This window comes from Desmodus rotundus, chromosome 1 (assembly GCF_022682495.2).
Source record: "Desmodus rotundus isolate HL8 chromosome 1, HLdesRot8A.1, whole genome shotgun sequence".
Classification (NCBI taxonomy): domain Eukaryota; kingdom Metazoa; phylum Chordata; class Mammalia; order Chiroptera; family Phyllostomidae; genus Desmodus; species Desmodus rotundus.
Genome location: NC_071387.1, coordinates 65,045,470 through 65,069,278, shown reverse-complemented (window position 1 = coordinate 65,069,278; position 23,809 = coordinate 65,045,470). Strand labels below are relative to the sequence as shown.

Below are 23,809 nucleotides of genomic sequence, written 5' to 3'. Positions count from 1 at the left end.
AGTTTTGAAACAGCAATGATCATGGTAACATTAAAGGAAACAAATTCTGGGTTGACCAAGTCAGCATTCCTGTTCATAGTAACAGCCTTAGGAAAGCGATTGCTAGACATTAGCTATGCACCAACAAGAAAAGAACACAGCTGTCACGTGAGGCAATTTGCTTTCTTATCAGTCAACATCACAGGTGGGAACCGGACCGTGTGACTCTTTAGTTCAGGAAGCCCAGCCCACATCACTCAAAGGCCATTTACAAGGGTTGCTGACATTCCCTCCGACAGTCTCCGTGGGATGATGCTGGCTTAGAAAAAACTATGATCAACTTTGGGTGGAAAATCCCGTATGGCCTTTTAAATATACCGGAAAGATGCCAACAGGCAGAAGACAGTTGTATCAAATATATCTCCTTTTCTGTCTTCCTCAGCACTTTGGAGTTCTTCATATCAATTTGAGTAATGGACAAGGTAAAATTGTCCTTAGCTGGGGAAGTTGGTCTTCCAGAAGACCATCGCTTACTTATCTCCGCCAAAGTAAGGGGGTGAAGGAACTGAAAAATATAGTGTCCTCCATGTGTTTACATCTCTGTACTGATTCCTGTGAAGGAACACTATGAAGTGAGTAGTACTCTTGCCCCCCTCATGACTGAGGAAACTGAGGCTCTGAGAAGTCAGAGAGGCTGCCCAACCACAAAGTGAGCGAGCGGCAGAGCTTGCAAGCCCGTGTTCTCGCCCCAAAGTCATGTTCATGACACACCGCCCCGAGAGAGTAAAAAGTTGCGGCAGAGCATAAGACAGAGAGAACACATTAAGGAGAAAGGAAAAGTAGGAGGGGTCCAATAGAGACATGTCAGAAAAAGCATTAAAACAGAAAAGAAATGTGTGTAGCAGTCAGAAAAAGGCCTAGGGGAGAAGAAAAGCAGAAGGGCCCAACCCACTGGGGAGGAAAAACCCAAAAAACTTGGCCAGCTGCCTGGCAGCAAGCACTGCAGAGAGATCTATATCCACCAGATCCACCAAATGAAGGAATCTGTGAATCATTAAAAAAATGTTTATTTCTTTATGCCACAAATGATAAAACAGTTAGTCATAAAATATGAGGATTTTTGTTTTCCCAGAATAATTGCTGGAAATATTTTCAACCATTATTCTGAATGCTCAGTGTTTAACTATTAAAAAAGAAATAATGGATTTTGAACCAAAATCAACTTCCAGTTATGCACATGGCATGCTGTATACTTGCATTTAGAAATTAATTTATTTGCAAGATGGTTCAAGCTTAGTTAGTGTTAGTGCTATCATAGGTTGGAGAGGAACTGTGTCCTCAGAGAAACAATAAAAGCCATTTATCATTTCCTACTCCGTAAAAATTATTTTCCTTTGTCATCTAATTTCAGCATGGATAAAAAGAACCGTGGCCCAAGTCAGGGAAACTGGGATGCTTTTGAAAATGTGTTCCCTAAAGAACATCCTTTTATTACAGCAACAGCAATTCTTCTCAAAGCTGGAAGGGAAAAACACACTCACAAACCACGAAGCCCTACAAGTAGTTAAGTTGCCATCCTACATTCGTTTTGGCTTTGTTATAAGTTGGACTCATTATGAGGGATATTGATTGGTCTCCTGGGACATGTTTCTGAGAATATATAGCCATTCTGACCAACGGTTTGTCTGGCCAGAGTATAGTCAAGCTTTATAGCTGCCAGAGACCTAACTAAGGACTGGGCATTGCATAGAAAGTCTGTTTTTCTATAGTTCATCCAAAGGAAGGGTCATTATAAGCCTGCACTTCTGCCAGAGACAAGGCCCAATGTTTTTGTTCTAAAATACCTGCAACTTGTTTTTTGGTAAAACAATCAGGAGAACCAAGTACCCCATGATGCTACACAGTAAGGTTGACCTTCCAAAATTTAGTATCTAACTTCACTTTGTTTCAAATAGTGTATTCTCTTAGAAAGAACATTTTGCCATAAAAGGGGGAAAATTGAAGAAAGGGACTGAGTTGGGTACCAGGCTGCACACTCTTCATGTATATTTTTTCATCTAATCCTCGAAAAAGCCCTGTGAGTTGGTAATATTTTTTCAATTTATAAAATAAATATAACTCAATGACTTGCATACATTGTAATCACTGTGATCAGTGTGATGTGTGTTCTTCAAGGCTTGTGATATGCGACACAGCCAGACATGCTTCTTGTAAGGGTTTTTATAAAACTGACTGAGATAGTAAAGATATTACTCCACAACTTGCTGTCCTTTTTGTACTTAATGTGTCTTGGAAGAACTTTATAGGTTATACATATAAATCCCTTCTATTCTATTCTATTCTATTCTATTCTATTCTATTCTATTCTATTCTATTCTATTTATTGGGGGGACACTGGTTTGTAAAACCATACATGTTACAAGTATACTACTCAACAAAATATCATGTGCACCCTGCATCAGGCACCTGTTGCCCCAGGCCTCTTTCTCTCCCCATTTTCCCCTCCTTTGCCCACCTTCACCCAGCCCCCACCCCCCTTTCCCTCTGGCTGTCACCACACTGCTGTCTGTGTCTATGGGTTATGCGTATATGCTCTCTGGCTAGTCCTTTACCTTCTTTCGTCCAGTCACTCCTCCTCCTTAATCTTATTAATGACTGTAGAGTGTTCCATGGCATGGATATACCACAATTTATTGAACTAGCTCCCCTCCATTTGTTTTCAATTTTCAAACTACTATAAACATTGAATAAACAAACATTCTTTGTACATACATAAGGGTATTTTTACAGGTAAGAAAGCTGAGCTTGAGAGAGGTTAATAAATCTTGCTTAGAAGCACATAATTACTAAGTGGCAGCCCCAGGACTCAGAATAGCCTATGTTCCTTCTTCTATACAAGAGTGCCATCAGTCTTCAGTGTCCAGGATGGAAGATGAGGAGTGGGTTCTTCAAACCACTCTCCCTCCCACCCATACATCTTGATGGCCTCTCAGAGACTGCCCACATGCATGTGCAATCTAAAGGAGAGGAGAGCCTGGCCTCAATTTTGTTACATGAGTGACCGTATGAGGAGGGACCCCCCCAAAATGGAATTATCTTCTGGAGAACGGGCTCCTTGTAGTACTGGCTTTCTCTGCTAGTTGAGTGTTCTAGGAACCCATCTGTATCAGTGTACCAGCTGGTGTTGTTGTGAGAGGCTGCGTTCAGCTTCAGTGAGGTTTTTTCGAAGACTTTCAAAGAGTTTGCCCATTTCATGATGGGTGATTTACAGGCACACCTGCCCACACCCTGCAGAGTGTTCAGCAGTTTTTTACCCAAAACAGCATGACCCCATACCCCACCCTCCCTATTCACCCGATCTCACCTTGAACAACTCTTTTTTGTTTGTTTGTTTCCCCGGAAGAAAAAAGTCCTCAAAGAGAAACATTTTGCTGATGTGGAAGAGGTGAAAGAAAAAACAGCAGAAGCACTAAAAGGCATCAAAATCAACGAGTTCAAAAACTGTTTCGAGCAGTGAAAAAATCATATTGGTAGGTGTATTGTGTCAAATGGAGAGTACTTTGAAGGTGACAGAAGTTTAAATATGTAAGAATAAATACACAATTTTTTATAAATAAATTCAGTTTTTTTGGGTCCCCCCTCATACACAAAAGTGCAAACGAAGTCTTAATAAAGTTACATAGAAAAGACATGTCCTACCAGATGTTAAAATGAGAGCACTCTCTTTCTCAGTGAAAATTAAAGTATAAGGAGAATTCATGTTTTTCAGATTGCCAGCTCAATAAGGAGAGAGGCATGGGTGGCTCTGGCTAGAAGCACATTTCTTGGGTCCACTAATGGAGAGCTGAATCAGCTTTGGGGAGACACACCCAGGCTACCCAGGCTGTCCTCATAAAGCCCCCTTTAGTAGGTGGGGGATTTTGAATAGTTAGTAAGAAGAAATCATCATCTTTCCCTCAGAATATTTTTCCCATTTAAGAGACCTCCTACTTGAGGTTAAGAAATCCTTTCCCTGCCTTTTGTACATTTCAGTCTGTGGAACTGAGAGAAGAAAGATGCACAGACGGGGGTAGGAGGGCCTGCTTCCTGTCAGCCTCTGTTCTTCCAATGATGCCCACCACTCTTCGTGAGAGGCTGAGAAAGCCCCTTACAAAATGACATTTGGGGTTAAGTTCATATTTTTGGCACAAATAAATACTTCTTTCCCCAAAACATACCTTACACCGCACCTCATAAAATGACCCACCAGGGCCTAAAATAAGCCAGGCTACTTCATGGCCTTAGCCTTCACACTAAGAGGACCCAGTGTGGCCTCAGAGAGAATTCCTGACCACCCCATATAGAGCAACTTCACCCGTGTTGCTTTCCATCCCATTTCTCTGCTTTGGTTCCTTAAGAATCCTTCAGTACCTGAAATTGTCATACTTTTCTTTATTTACTTATTATTTGCCTTTTACCACTAGAATATAAGCTTCTTGAGACCAGGACATTCTCTTTCTCTGTCACAATTTTACCTCAGTACTTAGAAAAAGTGCCTGGTACATAGTAGGTCCCAATAGAAACTGGTGAATGAATTCCATTTCTATTTTTCACAACACTCTCAACGTAGCCTGGGAAAAAAATTTCTATCATCTTGAAAGGCTTTGCTCAAATGCCCCCTCACCTAGGATGTCATTCTTTCATTCATCATATGTGTTGAATGTTTACCCTGTAGAGAGTTTACCAAACTTCATCTGTTCACAGCCCCTTTAACATCGCAGAAATTTTTCTTATGGTGCCCCTAGGTCTACCAGTTCCACTTAGCAAATAGTTAGGTCCAAACAACTTAATAGGTATTTGTTTTCTAACAACTTAGCAGCAATGGGAAAGAAAAATACATATAACTGGAAAGAAAAATAAAATTTTATTTTATTCATAAATAATCATCTTTACACACTAATGGCATGTGTGGACCTATTGGTCCACACAACTTCTTAAAGCCTGAAGTCAAATTGGACGATGCCACCCTTGCTTCCTGTCCCATACTGGTCTTCTCAGAGCACTTGCTTTCTTATCAAAGCAACCCCAAGTTCATAAAGATGCCATGGAAAGAAAGACAGTACGATGTAGGAGCTCGCAGAGTGTCCAACAGATGCAAGTATTGTATTTGCTGTGACTATTGAAACACCCCACAGTTGCCATGTGTGTTTGCTGTGTTTCCCGGGACACAGTTTCAGAAGCACAGCATTAGACTCTTCATGTTAGTCACCAGGGGTACTGTGGTGAGACAATCAGACGTGGTCCCTCATTCCCTCTTAGGACTCTGTGCTCATCTCCACCCTGACTGTGTTCACCACATTTTAATGAACTATGTGATGTATATTTGTATTTTCTACTAGACTCTGATTTCCCTGAGGAATGGCACCCTGATCTTTTATTAATAGAAGCAGCTCCTCACATCTCTAAAGCACGAGAAGAGCTGAGGGCTCAGTAATGTTGGTTAAATAACTGAAAAATTAAACAAGAGAGTGAATAAGTGAACAAATAAATGACCCTGACAAAGAGCACCATAGCTTATTTTCAGCTACTACGATGATTTTCAACCTTTTTCATCCCATGGCACACATAAACTAATTACTAGAATTAAGTGTCACACTAAAAATATATATTTTTTACTGATATGACAAAAATAGGTAGAACTTTGAATCATTCACACTGGATAGCTGTTGCTGTGATAGCTGCTGTCATTTTTTTAAATTTGACAATATTAATGGAATGAGGTCAGTGCCCCTGACTAAATAGTCAGGTGTGAATATTTTAAAAATCCTTCTGGCACACCAGTTAAAAACCGCTGATCTAGGGGGAGAGACTGAAGATATGTGGAGGCAGGGTTATGCTCGATGCCAAAGGAGGTCGTGGGTGACAAGAAAAGAGGAAACTTGATAAGGAAAAGGACATACGAGTATACTTGATTCTCAGAAAGCACACAAACTGAGAAAGGAATGATGAGGGTATAGAATGATTTCTGAAGGAGAGAAAAGCTGAGACTGCACATGAAGGACAGGCTCAAGATTCTCTGTAGAAAATTTTTCTGAGTCATCTGTTGAAAGTGAAGGAAGGGAGTTGAACTTGGGAAAGTGAGCATAGAGGCCTAGAAGAACCACTGAGGAAATTGAGTAGAAACAAAGTACAAGAATTTTAGAGTAGCCAAGAGGACCTGACTGGGGTTAGAGAGCTTGAGTTGACCGAGTTCATGGTCAGCAGAGGTTGGGACTTAGTCTGGTCATTCCTGCACTCAAGCAGTAATAGATAAAATGGATATCGGAAGTGACCTATGGTCAGAATACAGATGAGCAAGCCTAAAATAAATGAAAAGTATATATTTTTAAGCACCTGACCAGGGAGAATATAAGGAGCTAGAAGGCATAACCACTGGAAACAAGAGCAATTGTTCAATGGAAAATTTTGCCATTTTAGAGTTTATTTCTCTATTTCCATCTAGGACACTACGTGCCAGAAAACATGGCATATCATTGCTTCCACCACACACACACACACACACACACACACGCACCCCTGCACAACACTCACTCAACTGTAGCTGGTTAAAAGGATCACATTACTTAGATTTTTTTAAATTAAAAGATTATTGACCAAATTTGTTTTATAAATGTTATAAAAATCTTTTTTGATTGAAATATATTTTAGCTTATTGGTTTTCTTTACTATCCCTTTTACTGTATTGATATCTTACATTAGTTTAAAAAGACACAATGATGTTATCAAAGAATCTTCTTACCTTATCCTTTTCTTTCAAGTTTTGGAATAGTGAAAGGGTCCAAGATACCCTAAGTAGATGAATGCCTAAAGCATCATGAGCTGATGTCTGCCTGCCCTTTCCTTAAAGCTCTTCAGAAACAGCCCACAATTTCCTTGCTATCATTATGAGCGTTTTCACAGATAAATGCAGGCTAAGCCTCTGACCTAATGTGACTTAAAACCCATAGCATTACACGAGCCAAATCTTCATAGCTTATAGAATCAAACTGACACTGAGTTTTTCTTTTTTTTTATGATAAACTAGAGGCTTCAAGTAATTTGGAGAGTTTTTTTCCCTCTGGCTTTTGGCCACTACAGAAGCAATATTGCCAAAAACACAAATAAAAAAATCTCATAAGAAAGGATTTTTTCATAATCACATTCCAATTTTTCAAACTAAGAAGCTCTGAAATATTCAATTCAATATTCTCATTTTAGATGCTTGCTTTGAGGAAACTTAAGGGCCTCTTGCTAGCTAAGCCTCCAGGGTCACTCCGTAATCCCTGGACAGCTTCCTGGGCTCTTCTAAACCGCATCTTCCAAAGATTCACAGTTTTTCTATACTTTGTAGAGCTGCTATATGTATAACACTTCGGGAGGCTCTTATTCCCCAAGGCCAAGGAGGATAACACATCTGATTTTCCCAGTTTTCCTGGCTTACCTGAAAAATTAGTTCATAAATTTTAAGGTTTTATTGTTTATCACTCTACAGAGTGTATCAATAGAAGAACATTAAAGTTTCCATAATGTTTGCATAGTTCTTATAGCCAGAATACGTTCTTATACTATTTCTAGCTGGTCCAAGTAGATATTTTCATTCTTAAGGACATAGTTCATATAACATTTCCTTCTTTACACTCCTTGCTTTTTTCAGGAAAGTTGCAAGTCTCTCTCTTTCTGGAAGGAAAGACTAAAGATACTGTTAGGAGAAGCAATAGGTGTGAACTGGCAAACCAATCAAGTGAGTCATTTAGGGATCAGAGATCTTCCCTGGGGCCCCTGAGAAAGCTCTCCTTAGGTCACATCTTCATGTTTATTCAAGTTAAATCTCTAACCTGAACCCCTTGATCTTAATTAGGCATTTTAAATTGACTTCCAAAGTGTTTAGACTAATGCTGTTAGTCATACGCTTTGTTTGTTTTGTTGCTGGTCACTATCCTTAATCTTGACAAGATTTGAGATTCAGGAGACAGTCATCACAATTAGCAACATGATAGGCCAAGGTGCCCGTGGTAGCTGATGGTGCTCTTCGGTTCTTTATTAAGATTGTATTGCTCCACTGCAAAACTTCACTGATCTAGAAAAAAAAATGGCCAGATTTCTATTTCTCTTCTAGAACTCCAAGGGAGATGAGGGGGCAAGGGATTTCTGTCTTTATAAGGAATGGCTGAAACAACTAAAAATGGTTTTAGCACATGGAGACAAAAGATTCTCCATTCATTTCAAGAATAATTGAGCATAAGAATTGTTCTCAGTACTGGGACACACTGGTGAGGACCTAGTTTTCCTGAAGCTTTCATTCTAGTGGAGGAAACCAGATTAGGAACAAATATGCAAACAAATTATTTAAAATATATTTATATCGATATACATCAGGTAGTGATCAGTGCCTGCAGAGAACTGGGTGGTTAGTGGCTACTTTGACATAGATGGTCACTTGTGAAGTGGCATTTGAATGACAGGAAGGAACCAGCTCTGTGAATATCACAGGATGATCAAACCAGAGAGAAGGAACAGCTAGTGGAAAGGCTCTGATCTGTGAAGGAAATTGGTGTATTCAAAGAAAAATAAAGCTCAGTATGTCTAGAGTATAGTGTGAAGTGGAAGGGTATTGGAAGATAAGAAAATATGCAGCTGAAGGTAGAAGGAGCTAGATCATGCAGATGTTGTAGAGTGTTACAGTTTAAGTGCAAAGAGAAATTCCTGGAGGACTTTAAGGAGGAGAGAAGAGAGCTGGACTCATTATTACAAAAGATAGACTTGTCTGCAGTGTCGCTCTGCAGATGGGTAGCGAAGAAGAGAGTGGAAGCAGAAATGCCGGTTAGGAGGCCGGGGGGGGGGGGGTGTTAATTGTTGCTGGGACTAGAGTGGCACTGGTGAAAAGACTGGAGATGTATTTGAGAAGTAGGATGTCTTTTCCTAAGCCACTTCACTTCATCCTCAATTTGATACGATTCACTTTTATGGTCTCTAGCATTATTATGGAATGTTTTAGGTTGCAGCATTCCAACAAGAGACAAAGGCAGCAGACAGATGGCCAGAGATAACAGAATGATCTTGGGCAAGTTTATAATTCTTTGGAGGGGGGCTCAATTTATACACCCAGACTATGAGAGGGTGAACTGAATGATTCAAAGGTCCCTTCCAGCTCTAAAATTCTGTAATTCTTCGCAAATATTATGTCTAGGCTATACTGGATTTGGATCTGAACACAGACCGATGAAGATATCTATGATGGGTTAGTAACTGGCAATACTTAGTGAAAAGATTGGCCATCAGCAGTAGAGTCAGAGCGAAGAGAGCCAATGTAGACAGTAGAAGTGAAGTTCCCATCCTTGCTACAGACCTTGACCATCCATCTTAACCAGCAATTCTCATCATTGAGGTTGTAGAGGTTTGTGGCATCATAGAGTTCATCACATTGTTCTTAATGTTTGATACAAGATAGATTCCTATTTGACTCATATGTCCATTTTTTTCTCATAGGGCCTTTGTACAGCAAAAGTTAGGGCACATTTATGCTTTATTTTAAGTCAAATAGTAACACATGGAAGGAGTGAACATTCTGCTACAGAATTTCCTTGGTCTGAACTTGAAAACACACACACACACACACACACACACACACACACACAAAGCTGCTGGCACAACATTCAGACCAGTGAAAATACCCCTGGAGTCTAGCCAGATGCTGCAGTAAATAATAACAACTGCAGGAGTCGGTCAGGGAGCCTGAATGCGAGGCCTTTTTCCAACCAAGAGCCACATCTACAATAGGAGGAAGGATAACTTTCCCATAACCAAGTCCTTATTCTAGTAGTCCAGTGATTTTCAACTGGCGTGCTACAAGAATTTTAAAATGTGCAATACCTGACTATGTAGTCAGGGGCACTGACCTCTTTTCCCTTAGACTGTCAAATGAAAAAATGGCAACAGCCAACACAACAATAGCCATTTGGTATGAATGAATCAAAATTATACCTATTTTTTTGTCAGCATGGCAAAAAATATACTTTTTAGTGTGATGCAGAATTTTAGTAAGTAGTTTATGTGTGCCATGGGATGAAAAATGTTGAAAATTATTGCTCTAGATCAAATCATCTCTCAAGAGTCTCTCATTGTAAACAAGCAGCTTACCCATCCTTCTGTGACTCCACAGGTGACATCTCTGTTAATACTTCATGAGAATAGTTTATAGACTCTATCTCCCCATGAATATATTTCCTAATCCCTTGCAATCATGATTTTGTTCCTAATATACTGTAGAAACTACTTCCCCATTGGCCCTTTTTCATACTTAACCCTCTTTGCAATGTTTATCCTATTGAATATCTTAAGGAATTGTCTCTCATTTCTTCTTTTACTTCTCATGGAGCCTTTGATGGCTTACTTGGCACTATGTTCCCTTTCTTCCTGAATGCAGACATCTCACCACTGAGATTCCCTTCTATCATCATTCTATACATTCTACCGAACAAACCGCTACCAAATCTTCAAATCCTGTATTTCTTACTCTGGGTTATTATGGATTGAGCCCTGATCTCTTTCCTTAGATGAAACACCCACTACCTAGGCAAATATATCATGTATAAGTGCAGGTCTAACTCAGTGGTGTCCCTAACTCAAATTTATTATTTTCTTCTTCCAAACGTCCTCCCAACTTTCTTACATTTGATAATGACATTTGACATTCTTCCAAAAGCTGGGTACTCTTTTTGCATTTGGCAAATATCTACTGTATGCTCACTGTATGTAAGTCAACAGTTCTAGGTATTGGGGACACAGGAGTGGACAAGATGGATGAGGCTCCTGTCCTCATGAAATTTAAATTCTAGACTGGAAAAACAGAAAACAAGTAAGTAATTATATTGTATAAATTTGGTAGAGGTAAGTGCTATAAGAAAAGTAAAATGTGATTGATAGACTATTGTGGAGGATGAGTTTGGGCAGCGGCACAACCAAATTAGATGAAATGATCCAGGAAACCTCTTTCAGGAGGTGGCATTTGAGGTGAGAGTAGATTCAGGAAAATATGCATTGTGCAAGAGCTTCCTTAACAGTGTGACCAGCAAGTCTGAGAGCTCTAAATATAAGCATGCCTCTGTTTTCTTTAATCCCACTCATCACTCCAATTTTAATTGCTTGAGTCTTGCAGAGTGATCTCAGTTTTGATCTCTTTTGTGTTTATTTCTTCCTGGTTAAATTCTCATTACTTCTTGCTCCCCACTGATTTCCTGTTCCAGTGCATCCCTCATATAACTAAATAATTAACATTCCTAAATTAAACTATAATATCATACCCTTGCTCTAAAACCTCTACTGACCCCCCATTATTTATTGAAATAATATAAACTTGGAAGTATGGCATTCAAATCTATTCATGATGTAATCTCAAAATATCTTTCAATTCTTTCCTTCCATACTGCTAAGCACAATCTATTCAAATTAGTGTTCAGAACACACCTTAAATATATTCCTGTCTCCAAAGTTACCCACTATGTCTCCTCCATTTGGACTGGCCATCATCCCCTCCCTCCCAGTCTGGAAAATCAATACATGTGATATACTACATAAATAAAATTAAGAATAAAAACCATATCATCATAAAAATAGATGCAGAAAAAGCATTTGATAAAATTTAGCACCCATTTATGATAAAAACAATCAGTAAAATGGGGACAGAGGGAACATACCTCAACAAAATAAAGGCCATATGTGACAAAACTCCTAGTCAACATCATACTTAATTGCTAAAAGCTTCAAGCATTTCCCTTAAGATGGTGAACCATACAGGGATATACACTTTCATCACTCTTATTCAACATAGTACTGGAGGTCCTTGCCACAGCAATTAGACTAGAAGAAGAAATAAAGTCATACAAATTGGAAAGGAAGAAGTAAAGCTGTTGTTATTTGCAGATGACATAATACTGTGTATAGAAAATTCTAAAGATTCAACCAAAAAACTACTAGAACTGTTAAATGAATTCAGTAAAGTAGCAGGATACAAAATAAATATTCAGCAATCAGTTGCATTTTATACATCAATGATGAACTATCAGAAGGAGAAACTAAGAAAATAATCCCATTCACAATTGCTTCAAAAAGATTTAAAAAATCCTAGGAATAAATGTTTTATTATTGTTTTATTATTGTTCAAGTACAGTTGTCTCCATTGTCCCTCCACCATTCCCTTCCACCTCAGCCATCCCCACCTTCTACCCTCGATCCTACCCCCTTTGGCTTTGTTCATGTGTCCTTTCTGCATGTTTCTTGATAACCCTAGGAATAAATTTAACCAAGGATGTAAAAGACCTGTACTCAGAAAACTATAGGACACTGAAGAAAAAAATTGAAGAAGATACAAATAAGCAGAAGTATATACCATGTTCATGGATAGGAACAATTACCATCATTAAGATGTCTGTGCTACCCAGCCCTGACTGGAGTGGCTCAGTGGATTGAGCACCAGCCTGCAAACTGAAAAGTTAGTGGTTTGATTCCTTGGTGGGGATGTGTGAGAGGCAAATGATCAATGTTTCTCTCACACATTGATGTTTCTGTCCCTCTTTCTCTCTCCCTTCCATTCTCTCTAAAAGTAAATAAATAAAATCTTTTTAAAAAATGTCCCTACTGTCCAAAGCAATCTGTAGATTCAATATAATTCCTATCAAGATACCAAGAGTGTATTTCACAGAGCTTGAAAAAATATATCATGTATATGAAACCACAAAAGACCCCATACAGCCACAGCAATCTTGAGAAAGAACAAAGCTGGAGGAATTATGCTACCTAATATCAAACCATACTACAAGGCCATAGTAATCAAAATAACATGGTACTGGCATAAAACCAGACATATACATCAATGACACTGCATAAAGAACCCAGAAATAAATCCTTGTGTTTATAGTCAATTGCTATTTGACAAAGGAGGCAGGAACATACAATGGGGTAAAGACAGTCTATTCAATAAATGGTGTTTGGAAAATTGGACAATACATGCAAAAAAAAAAAAGAAACTAAACCACCTTCTTACACCATACACAATAATAAAGTCAAAAATTATTAGACTTAAATGTTAGACTCAAAACCGTAAAAATCCTAGAAGAAAATATAAGCAATAAAATCTCAAAGATTTCTTATAGCAGTATTTTTTCTGATATATCTCCTTGGGCGAGCATAACAAAGGATAAAATGTACTACATAAAAAAACATTTTTTACACAGCAAAGGAAAATAAGTGGTTAATATCCAAAATTTATAAAGAATTCACACAACTCAACACCAAACAAAAACAAAAAAATACATAAAACAACAACAAAAAACAATCCAAAGAAAAAATGGGCAAAGGACTTGAATAGACACTTCTCCAAAGAGGACATACAGATGGCTAATAGATATATGAAATGATGTTCAACATCACTAATCATCAGAGAAATGTAAATTAAACCCACAGTGAGATATCATCTCACACCTGTCAGAATGGCCATCAATAATAAATCAACAAACAAGTGCTGGCGAGGGTGTGGAGAAAAGGGAACCTTCGTTGCACCATTGGTAGGAATGCAGACTGGTGTAGTTGCTGTGGAAAATGGTATAGAATTTCCTAAAAAAACTAAAGATAGAACTGCCTTATGACCCAGTGATTCCATTTCTGGGAATTTATCTGAAGAAACTTGAAAAACTAGTTTGAAAGAATATATGCACCCCATATGTTCACTGAAGCATTATTTACAATTGCTGTCGAGGGTTGGGGGAATTGGGATGAGTAGAGGGATAGAGCAAACAAAATAAATGAACTCATGGACATGGACAAAGTGTGGTGATTGCCAGAGGGCGGGAGGTGGGAAGAGGTGGAAGAGAGTATGGGGGGATAAACAGTGATGGGCAGAGACTTGACCTGGGGTGGTGAGCACAGAGTAGAGTGTACAGATGATGTGTTGTAGAATGTGTACATGAATCCTGTAAAAATTTGTCAATGTGTGTCACCTCAATAAACTCAATTAAAAGAAAAAAGGATCAAAAAATAATAAAAAGTAACAAATATACCAAAATAATTAAAAATACATTATTACAATCATATAACCTCAAAACTTACCACATTACTGCATGTTCTATAGCGAATATTTCTTCCCTCACAGCTCCTAGGTTACAAAAAGAAAAAAAGAAACACCTCATTAATACTGATGAAAGGATCAGTATTTGAACTATTATAAAAAGAATTTTCTCTTAATACTCATAGAACAGCCTATGTTTTTCTGCATATGTTCTTAAAAGAGTTACTATCAATTACTAAATTGAGCAGATCTAAAGTTGTACACAGAAATTGATTATTCCATGCAGATTGAAACTAAGCATTCATTTTGCTTCAAAGGTTGTCAAAATAAGTACTTATAGTTCTTATTTAACCAAATACATAAATCCAAGGTTTTTTGAAACATTAATATTAAGTGAATCCTGTTTCAATTATTTCTGGTATGAAACTGGAGATATTTTATAGAAAAAAACTTAGATCATGAGTATGATAAAAATTGTACTTAATACTCAATGTCTTATAAAATTACAAAATAGATATAAAAAGTCATAATTCTTAAAGAATTATTTTTATTTCTAAAATACATGCTCATTGTAGAAATTTTAGAAAAGGTAGACTACAAGAAAGAAAAAGGTCCCTCATAGTTACTTCATCTAAAGATAATCATTATTATTTTGATTTATTGATTTCTCTCTAGTGTGGAAAAAAATCACATTACTTATACAATTTTGTAGCTTGTTTTTTTTTACTTATAATTTTAAGAGGTATCTTCCTACACTATTATATACCTTTAAAGTTAACATTTTCAGAGTTACCTAACATTCCATCAAACAATACAATTTGCATCATTATCCTTCTATTACTTATTTAAGTGATTTCCAATTTGAGGTTTGATAAATGAGAGTGTACTGAACCCTATCCATGCATATGCTTTATCCAAATTTCTGACTATGTCTTTAGGATAGATAAATTTCTAGAAGAATGTTGGACTAAAGGGAATGAACTTTTATAAGCTCTTGATAAATTACATTCCACAAAATGTGTACCATTACATACTCCCACCAGCAATACATGGGAGTTTTCACTTCACTGAACTCTTGTGAACAAAAACAATCAATTTTTGATTAAACATTCAGTGATGACACAAGAACAGCAGTACTCTGCTCTTTTCGAAGTAAGTCACTTTGACTTAAATATTAGACCCAAAATCATAACAATCCTAGAAGAAAATAGAGGCAGTAAAGTCTAAGACATTTCGCATTGCAATATTTTTTCTGATATATCTTATTGGGCAAAGGTAACAAAAGAAAAAGTGGACTACATCAAAATAAAACCTTTTTGCACAGCAAAGGAAACCATCAACAAAATGAAAAGATAACCCACTGAATGGGAGAACATATTCAACAATGACACATCTGATAAGTGGTTAATATCCAAAATTTATAAAGAACTCACACAACCAAACGCCAAAACACCAAACAATCCAATCAAAACATAGGCAAAAGACCTGAATAGACACCTCTCTGAGGAGAACATATACATGGTCAATAGACATATGAAAAGATGTTCAAGATCAGTACTCATATGAGAATGCAAATTAAAACCACAATGAGATATCATCTTGCACCTGTCCAAATGACTCTCAGCAATAAATCAACAAATAAGTGTTTATGAGGATGTGGAGAAAGGGGAACCCTTGTTCACTGTTGGTGGGAATACAGATTGGTACAGACAATGTGGAAGGCACTATGAAGTTACCTCAAAAAATTAAAAATGGACCTGCGTTATGACCCAGCAATCCCACTTCTGGAAATATATCCTAAGAAACTGAAAAGACTAATTTGAAAGAACAGAAGCACCCCATGTTCATTGCAGCATTATTTACAATAGCCAAGCTATGGAAGCAGCCCAAGTGTCCATCACTAGATGAGTGGATAAAAAGCTGTGGTACATTTCATAGTGGAATACTGTTCAGCCATAAAAAAGAAGGAAATCACCCTTTGTGACAGCATGGATGGACCTAGAGAACATTATGCTAAGTGAAATTAGCCAGTCAGAGAAAGACAAGTACCATATGATTTCACTTGCATGTGGAATCTAATGAACAAAATAAGCTAACAATCAAAATAGAAACAGACTCCTGGATATAGAGAACAGACTGACAGCTGTCAGAAGGGAGGGGGTTTGGGGTGTTGGGTGATAAAGATGAAGGGTTAAGAAAAATATAAACTTCATAGACATTGAAAACAGTTTGGTGATTACCAGAAGAAAAGGGCAGTAGGGGGAGGTAGAACAGGGTATGGGGGGGGTAGATAAATGATAATGGAAGGAGACTTGACTTTGGGTGGTGAACACACAATATAATACACAGATGATGTATTATAGAATTGTATACCTGAAACATATGATTTTATTAACCAATGTTACCTCAATACATTCAATAAAAAATAAAGAAACAAATTATACTTTAAAAATACAAGTAAAATACAATACAAAATTCTGAGAGAATGATTATACTAATAACTAACAGTTATGGAGGTTAAGGTACATTTCTAGGTTTGTTGTATTGTGTTTACTTATTTAATCATCTCAGCAACCCTGGGAGACAGGGTACTATCATTATGCCCACTTTGCAAATAACACTGAAGCTTAGGGAGGTTAAGTAAATTGTCAAAATCACACAACTATGAAGTAATGGAGCTAAGATTTGAAACCAGACCATCTGGGTTCAGTGCTTACACTCACAACCATGATACTTTACTGCCTCCTAATTCACTTGCTTGTTCAAGAAATGTTCATTGAGCTCTCTTTATGTGCTGGGCAACGTATTTGCTTCTCAGAATGAAAATGACTTAGTTTTTGCTGTTAAGAAAATCACTCAATTATATTTAGTAGAAGAAATGCTAGATGGATTTAGTGCTAGGTTTTGAGAATGTTATCAAAGCGAATATGTTATCTGAAAATACAGTTGCAAAAAAACTATCTTAAAGAGATAGAAAGGTCCTATGCTAAGATATTTGACCACGGCGAGATTGACTATATTAATATGCATTAACCATGAAATGTGGCAAAGCAAACAATCATAGAAAAGAGAAGAATGACAGTACATGGTTATCAGTATCCAGCCCCAAAGTGTCCCAGGTAAAGGACCAATAAACTTGAAGTCCTCCAGGTCCCAGTGGTGAGGCTGTTGCTCCCACGATGTAGAGATGTCTCACACTAATGAAATGATGCCAATGAATGTTCTGCTCATCCCAGAAATACCCCTCATTAGGATGCCATATGGACCAAGTATCTTGCCAAGAGTGATTGGGCTTTTCATGATTGCTAAGAGATTAATGTCCTGGTCATGCCAACGTGAATATTGTGGTCCATGTGATAGACAGCTCTATTATTAGTTGTAAGTTAATAAACTGGCATTTAGTTTGAAACATTAATCTCACGGGCCAAGTCATTGTGAGTCCACTTGCAAGATGAGGATCCGTTCTTGGTGTGATTGCTGAAAAATATCAGTTTCTGAGTCTGAAAAGATGCAAGGTAGGTTGGAGCCTACCAGTTGATGGTACACCAGGTAGTGAATTCTGCAACCCAGAGGCCTTTAGTAGTGTACCACTTAGACATCAGTGTTGGCAGAATGTGATATGTTTTTCAATTTTGAAATTCCAAGTGGATGTGTGACATAGTGTAGTGGATTAGAGTACATAGTTTGAAACTAGAATCCTCTTTCTGCAATCCTGACTTTATTCCTCTGTTTTTATATGTCAGCTTGTCATCTGTAAAATGCGACAGTATTACTTATCTTCTGGGATTATTAGTTAATACTGGGTTGGCCAAAAAGTTTGTTTGGTTTTTCTCTGTAAGATGGCTCTAGTGGCACTTAGTTGTCTTCAACATCATTTGAAACAATTTTGTTAGACTGTATTGTGACAGCTGTGATATCAGCATGCATTTTAAAAAACATCACATTGGTGAATTTTTTGTAGCCATTACAATATTGAAGATGGAAGAAAATAAGCAACATTTTCATGATGTTATGCTTTATTATTTCAAGAAAGGTAAAAATACCACTGAAATGCAAAAATACGATTTCTACAGCATATGCAGAAGGTGCCGTGACTGATGGAACATGTCAAAAATGGTTTGTGAAGTTTTGTGCTGGAGATTTCTCACTGGATGATGCTCCAGTGTTGGGTAGACCAGTTGAAATTGACAGTGATTAAATCGAGACATTAATTAAAAACCATCAATGTTATACTACACAGGAGATAGCCAAAATACTCAAAATGCCCAAATCAAGCCTTGAAAATCATTTGCACCAGCTTGGTTATGTTCATAACTTTGATGTTTTGGTTCCTCATAAGTCAGGTGAAAAAAATATTGACCGTATTTCTGTATGTGATTCTCTACTGACACGTAATGAAAATGTTCCATTTTTAAAACAAATTGTGACAGGCAATGAAAATGGATACTTTACAATAATGTGGAATGGACGAGATTGTGGGGCAAGCAAAACGAACAACCACCAACCACACAAAAGGCTGGTCTTCATCCAAAGAAGGTGATGCACATATGGTGGGACTGCAAGGGAGTCCTCTATTATGAGTTCCTTCCAGAAAACCAAATGATTGATACCAAGAAATACTGCTCCCAATTAGACCAACTGAAAGCAGCACTCAATGAAAAGCATCCAGAATTAGTCAATAGAAAACGCATAATCTTCCATCAGGATGATGCAAGACTGCATGTTTCTCTGATGACCAGGCAAAACCTGATACAGCTGGGCTGGGAAGTTCTGATTTATCTGCCATATTCACCAGACATTGCACCTTCAGATCTCCATTTACTTTGGTCTTTACAAAATTCTCTTAATGGAAAAAATGTTAATTCCCTGGAAGACTGCAAAAGGCACCTGGAACAGTTCTTTGCTCAAAAAGATAAAGCATTTTGGGAAAATGGAATTATGAAGTTGCCTAAAAAATGGCAGAAGGTAGTGGAACAAAATGATGAATACACTATTCAATAAAGTTACTGGTGAACATGAAAAATGTCTTTTTACTAAAACACCTAACGAACTTTTTGGCCAATCCAATATTTATGACATAATTCCAACAGTGCCTAGCACACAGTAAGCATTGTGTAGATGTTTGATATTAATTAAATGCATAATAAATGTACCACTATAATAGATACTGAAAGGGGGTAAAGAATATTTGGACAAGGAATTGTAGGCAGAGTCCCAGAGGCATAAAACGATATGGTATATGTGCAAAATTTTCAAGCAATTTTGTTTTTTTTGAGTTTGGGTTTATGTGAGGAATTGTAGGAGATGAGATAAATACCTTCTAAATTTGAACTTGGCAATAGGCAAATAGAAGGTTTTAAAACAGAGAAGATACAATGATGACTTCTTGGTTTTAAAAAGTGAACTATGGCTTTAATCATTAAAATCACTGTATTTCATCTCCTTTTACTTTCTTTTCCTAACTTTATCCTCCTAAAAGGAAGAATGGAAAGAAATCTGAATTTGGAATTTGGAGATCTGGGTGTTAGACTTTGCTCTTCTCCTTCCATGTGCTTTTGCCTTCTCAGGAGGGTCTTAGATTTTTCATCAGTCAAATGGCTATTGGAATGGCAGTGCATAAGGTTATGGTCACAACTGAGATAATTTACAAAAGCTCTGTCCACATGTCTAGGGGTATGTGAACAGAGATATTTTTTACTAAAAACAAAAATAATCAAAAACCTCAAAAGCAGAAAATTGTCTGCATCAATGATTTAAATGAGCCTTTGCCAAATATTTTAAATTATAAATTACTACACATGTTTGAAAAGCTTCCTTAGATAATAGGGGATATAAGCATATAGTGTAAAATATTGATTTAAATGTTTCAGTAAAAATAAAAGAAGCAAAGAGAAACACTTGCTGCAATTTCCAAAGACTGTTTTGTAATTGTCTAACACCTAATACTAATTTGCCAATAATTTAATTCTGTCCCTGAATTAATTCTTCCATTTGCTAGATTGTATTACTTAGTGGGAGCTTATGCAGTTTAATTGACTGAAATATCATATCAAAGTGCTTGAGTTTGGAAAGATTCTCATTATTGAAAGACATTATCGAGTTGTGGATAATGATAGTAAGATCAGCCTTTACTTTGTATTATGTGTCTGCTATAGGTACATGGCTCAGTGTTAACTATTTTGGGTACATTACTGCTCATCTTCCAACAATTTTGCAAGTTTTTATTATTCCCACTTAATAGATGGGAAAACCGAGGCTGAGAAAAATTAGGAGGCTTAATATCATGTACACAGAAAAGAGAGAACTACGGATTGAAGCCCAGGTTTGTCTAACTCCAAAGCATATAAAACAATAATAAAAATAAAGGAACAAGATATGCTTAAGATGTATAAAATACTAACACTGGATTAAACCTGGGAGGTTGAGCAGCGAGTTGGCCTGGGGGTTAACTGCACTTTATTATTCCTACATCAATACATCAGCTGCTTCTCAGTTCTGGTAAATCCACTTCTGGTAAGTAAAGGATACCTACACACACATTGTACACTTGGACCATCTCCAAGAGAACCACACTTGTCAGTAAAATGTAATGTGAAAGAACTTCAGGGCAGAGAAGCTTGTATTTTTTAAAAGTTCACATTTATTAAATCTGAATATAAATTTTACTTAAGAAATGAAGGGACTCTTCCACCGCAAGAATTTTAATTCTTGCCAAGTGTGAATTTCTTCATCCAAGGCATTTGTCTAAGCACAAAAGCCTCATCTGAGAATTAGGCAGTAAAATATATTTTCTTTTTCTTCTTTTTCTTTTTAAAATAGTTCGTAATATAAAACAGCTGAATAGTTTCCTTCACATTTAAACAAAATGAAATTTGCCTCTGGGAATTAAAGCAAACATTAGAAATTTTAGTCCAAAATGGTTTCTGAGGAAAGTTATAGACCATGATAACAGAGAATTTAAGTCAATGTATCCTGTCAATGAAAACTCTAAAGTAGTTACAGCACTGTGTTTAGAGAGTTAAGCACTATACCAATTAAGGACTCAGAAACTGGTTCAAGTATGAAAGAAAAAGATATAAATAAAAATATATTCCAAACCAAATTTGTACAAGAAGTTCCTTATTTTTTTAGCACTTTACTCCTAGTTAGTCGCCTATTAATTTTGACTAATTCCATCTCTCAGAAATGGAAATCACCTCAATCAAAAGTTATTTGTGAATTATCCAGACTTTAATTCACTCTTAAAAAGATCACCATAGGCTTGAGGCATATTTTATTGGTCTCTCAACGAGTAACAAGCTATCCAAACTCTTCCAGTACCTAAATCTCGATATTATCTTAGTTTTAATTATCATAATTTAACATGAGAAGAGATGAATTGTCATGGAAAATTAATAGCTCTCTTTTCAGGCTTTAGCAATTTGTTGGCTTCATCACCACCCCCCTCCCCCACTGACATGTTACATCTTTAAAAGAGCAGAGCATAATACATTTATTTTTCAATTAAGAGTAAAAGATTCTGGTAAACTGACATTAATTTTTACCTTAAAATTCTCCTCATCTCATGCCTAAGCAAATATCTTTCTGGTATTATGTCCAGACTCATCCTTGGTGTTAATGAACAGTTTCAAGAAAATCTGATACGTGTGGATCTAAAACTCCAGTTCTTAAGGACAACTGCCCTTGTATTAGGCTCAGGAAGCTGTGCCTTTGATTTCCGAAAAAGCAAAGAGTCCAGCTAAGTAAGAACGAGTTCTGGTATTTCTCTGAATATCTCCTATTTTTAAATATAAACTCATGGGCAAAGAATTATAAAATAGGACAGTTCATCTGCTTATAAATCTCTCTTCTTCTAGTCATCCAAAAGGAAACTGAGTTCTTTATAAGAGGGCAGACATAAAACCACATCAGCAATTGCAGCCAGAAGGACCCTGGGTCCTCCAGAATGGGTCTTCAAATGACCATGAATCAGACAAGACAAGTGGATTTACGGCCACAGCCAGGCTTTTGTGCAGTATTGGAGCACGGCTTTCCTCCCTCACTTCAAGTACACATTTCAGGGCTCACCGGAGTTGTCTAGCAGGAGGACATCCCCAGTGAGCCAGGTAAACACTTGTACATTTCTGGGGCTTTTTACAAAGACCTCTAGAGGAATAACAAATTCTGACAAAACCCGAGAGAACCAAATGCCAATGCATTGTTGGGCTGCTTTTCATTTCCCACAGATGCATTATTGTGAGAGGTTCTTTCAGGAAACACTTGATACCAATCAAGTTCACCATCGAAAAGGAAGTTATATAAACCTCCGGACGCTGTGTGTAAAACCATCCTCAGGTGCTCACTGTCCTCATTCTTGGGTCAAAGTGAATGCTGAAAACCTGGGGGCGGGAGCTGGAGTCCATGCATACCAGGTGGTGAGTGGTGGGCTTGCCTTGCATGTGGAGAAGAAAGGAGGTAGATGACATGCCACCCCTGTGGGTTTCACAAGTGCCGTCTTATCATCTTTCTCTCAGCTCTCTGCTTTACTTCTGTGCTTGGAAAGTCATTCTTTAATCCTCTGCATTTTACACCATGTTTAAAATAGTTACTCTTTAGTTCTAATTTAGTGTGTCTTGCATGAGAATCAAATGAGCCTTGTTCACTTGGAAACTTTACTTGCATGGTACTTGTTCCTAACAAGAGAAGTCCATTCAGCTCTGTCCCTTCATCAAAAAGCATCTATGTAAACAGTACGGTTACCAGGGGTGAAGGGGTGGGAAGAATCAGAACGTGTTTAAAGGTATAAACTTGCAATTAGTAGATGAGTCCTGGAGATCTAATGCACAGTGATTATAGACAACAAAACCGTAGTATACACTCCAGTGTTGCTAAGAGACTAGGTCTCAATTGTTCCTTACACCAAATAGGAATGATAATTACATGACACAATAGAGGTGTTAGCTAACACTACAGTGGTAATCACAGTGCAATATATAAATGTATCAAATCAACATGTTTTATACCTTCAACTTACACAATGTTATTTGTCAATTATATTTCAATAAGAATATATCTACAGATAACCAAATTTATTTTGTATATTTATTATATACTCTATCTCTACATAACTGGAGATGTTTAAGTATTCATTAACTTTATTAATATTAATAGATTTGAAATTTTTTAAAGAAACCTTTAATGAGAGTACATTCACTCTGGACAATGACTTTGAATCCTCCTTCACCCTTCCACCCCTCAACAGAGCTAGGTGCTCCCAGAAAACCTCCTCTCTTCCATAATAAAAGTTTTGCTTACAAGACTCTCCATAACAAGTAATGTTTAATCTGGTAACACTTGCCTGTGAAAACCTGATCTCTAACAGTAAAAGGTGTCTTTGACTTTCTTTGTGGCAAACTTCACAGTTTTTCCCATTTGAGCTTAAACCTTCTTCATTAGACAAAGCCACCAAAATTCTGGGAATAATGCAACCCCAGCACACACAACCACCAGTGGAAAAGCACCTTTGCACTAAGGGACAGACCGAGGCTTTGCTGCTATGGGACTTCAGATGCATACATAAACAATATCTCTCCTCTTTAAATAATTAGTCAAAAGGTCCCTGAATCCCAAGCAGGATGCCCATTCCTTCTGCACGGGCTCTTCTGCATGTCATGCATCACGTGGCTCAGATTAGTGCTGAGGGAGAGATTTATTTTTTTTCTGGGTAATAGATATACAAGCCAAACTATTATGACAACTTGATAAATGTAGCTT

The 23,809-nt window shown here is 37.2% G+C and overlaps 1 protein-coding gene across 3 annotated transcripts in view; it reads right to left on the bottom strand.

Annotated features, from left to right (window-relative positions):
• Window positions 1–23,809, bottom strand: part of ADAMTSL1 (ADAMTS like 1) — an 892,695-nt gene that overhangs the window by 331,883 nt on the left and 537,003 nt on the right. For all 3 annotated transcript variants that reach the window (XM_053924703.1, XM_053924704.1, XM_045193737.2), the window contains one exon: window positions 14,098–14,143. In XM_053924703.1, the coding sequence (XP_053780678.1) occupies window positions 14,098–14,143 (46 nt within the window). The remainder of the gene's footprint in view (window positions 1–14,097; window positions 14,144–23,809) is intronic.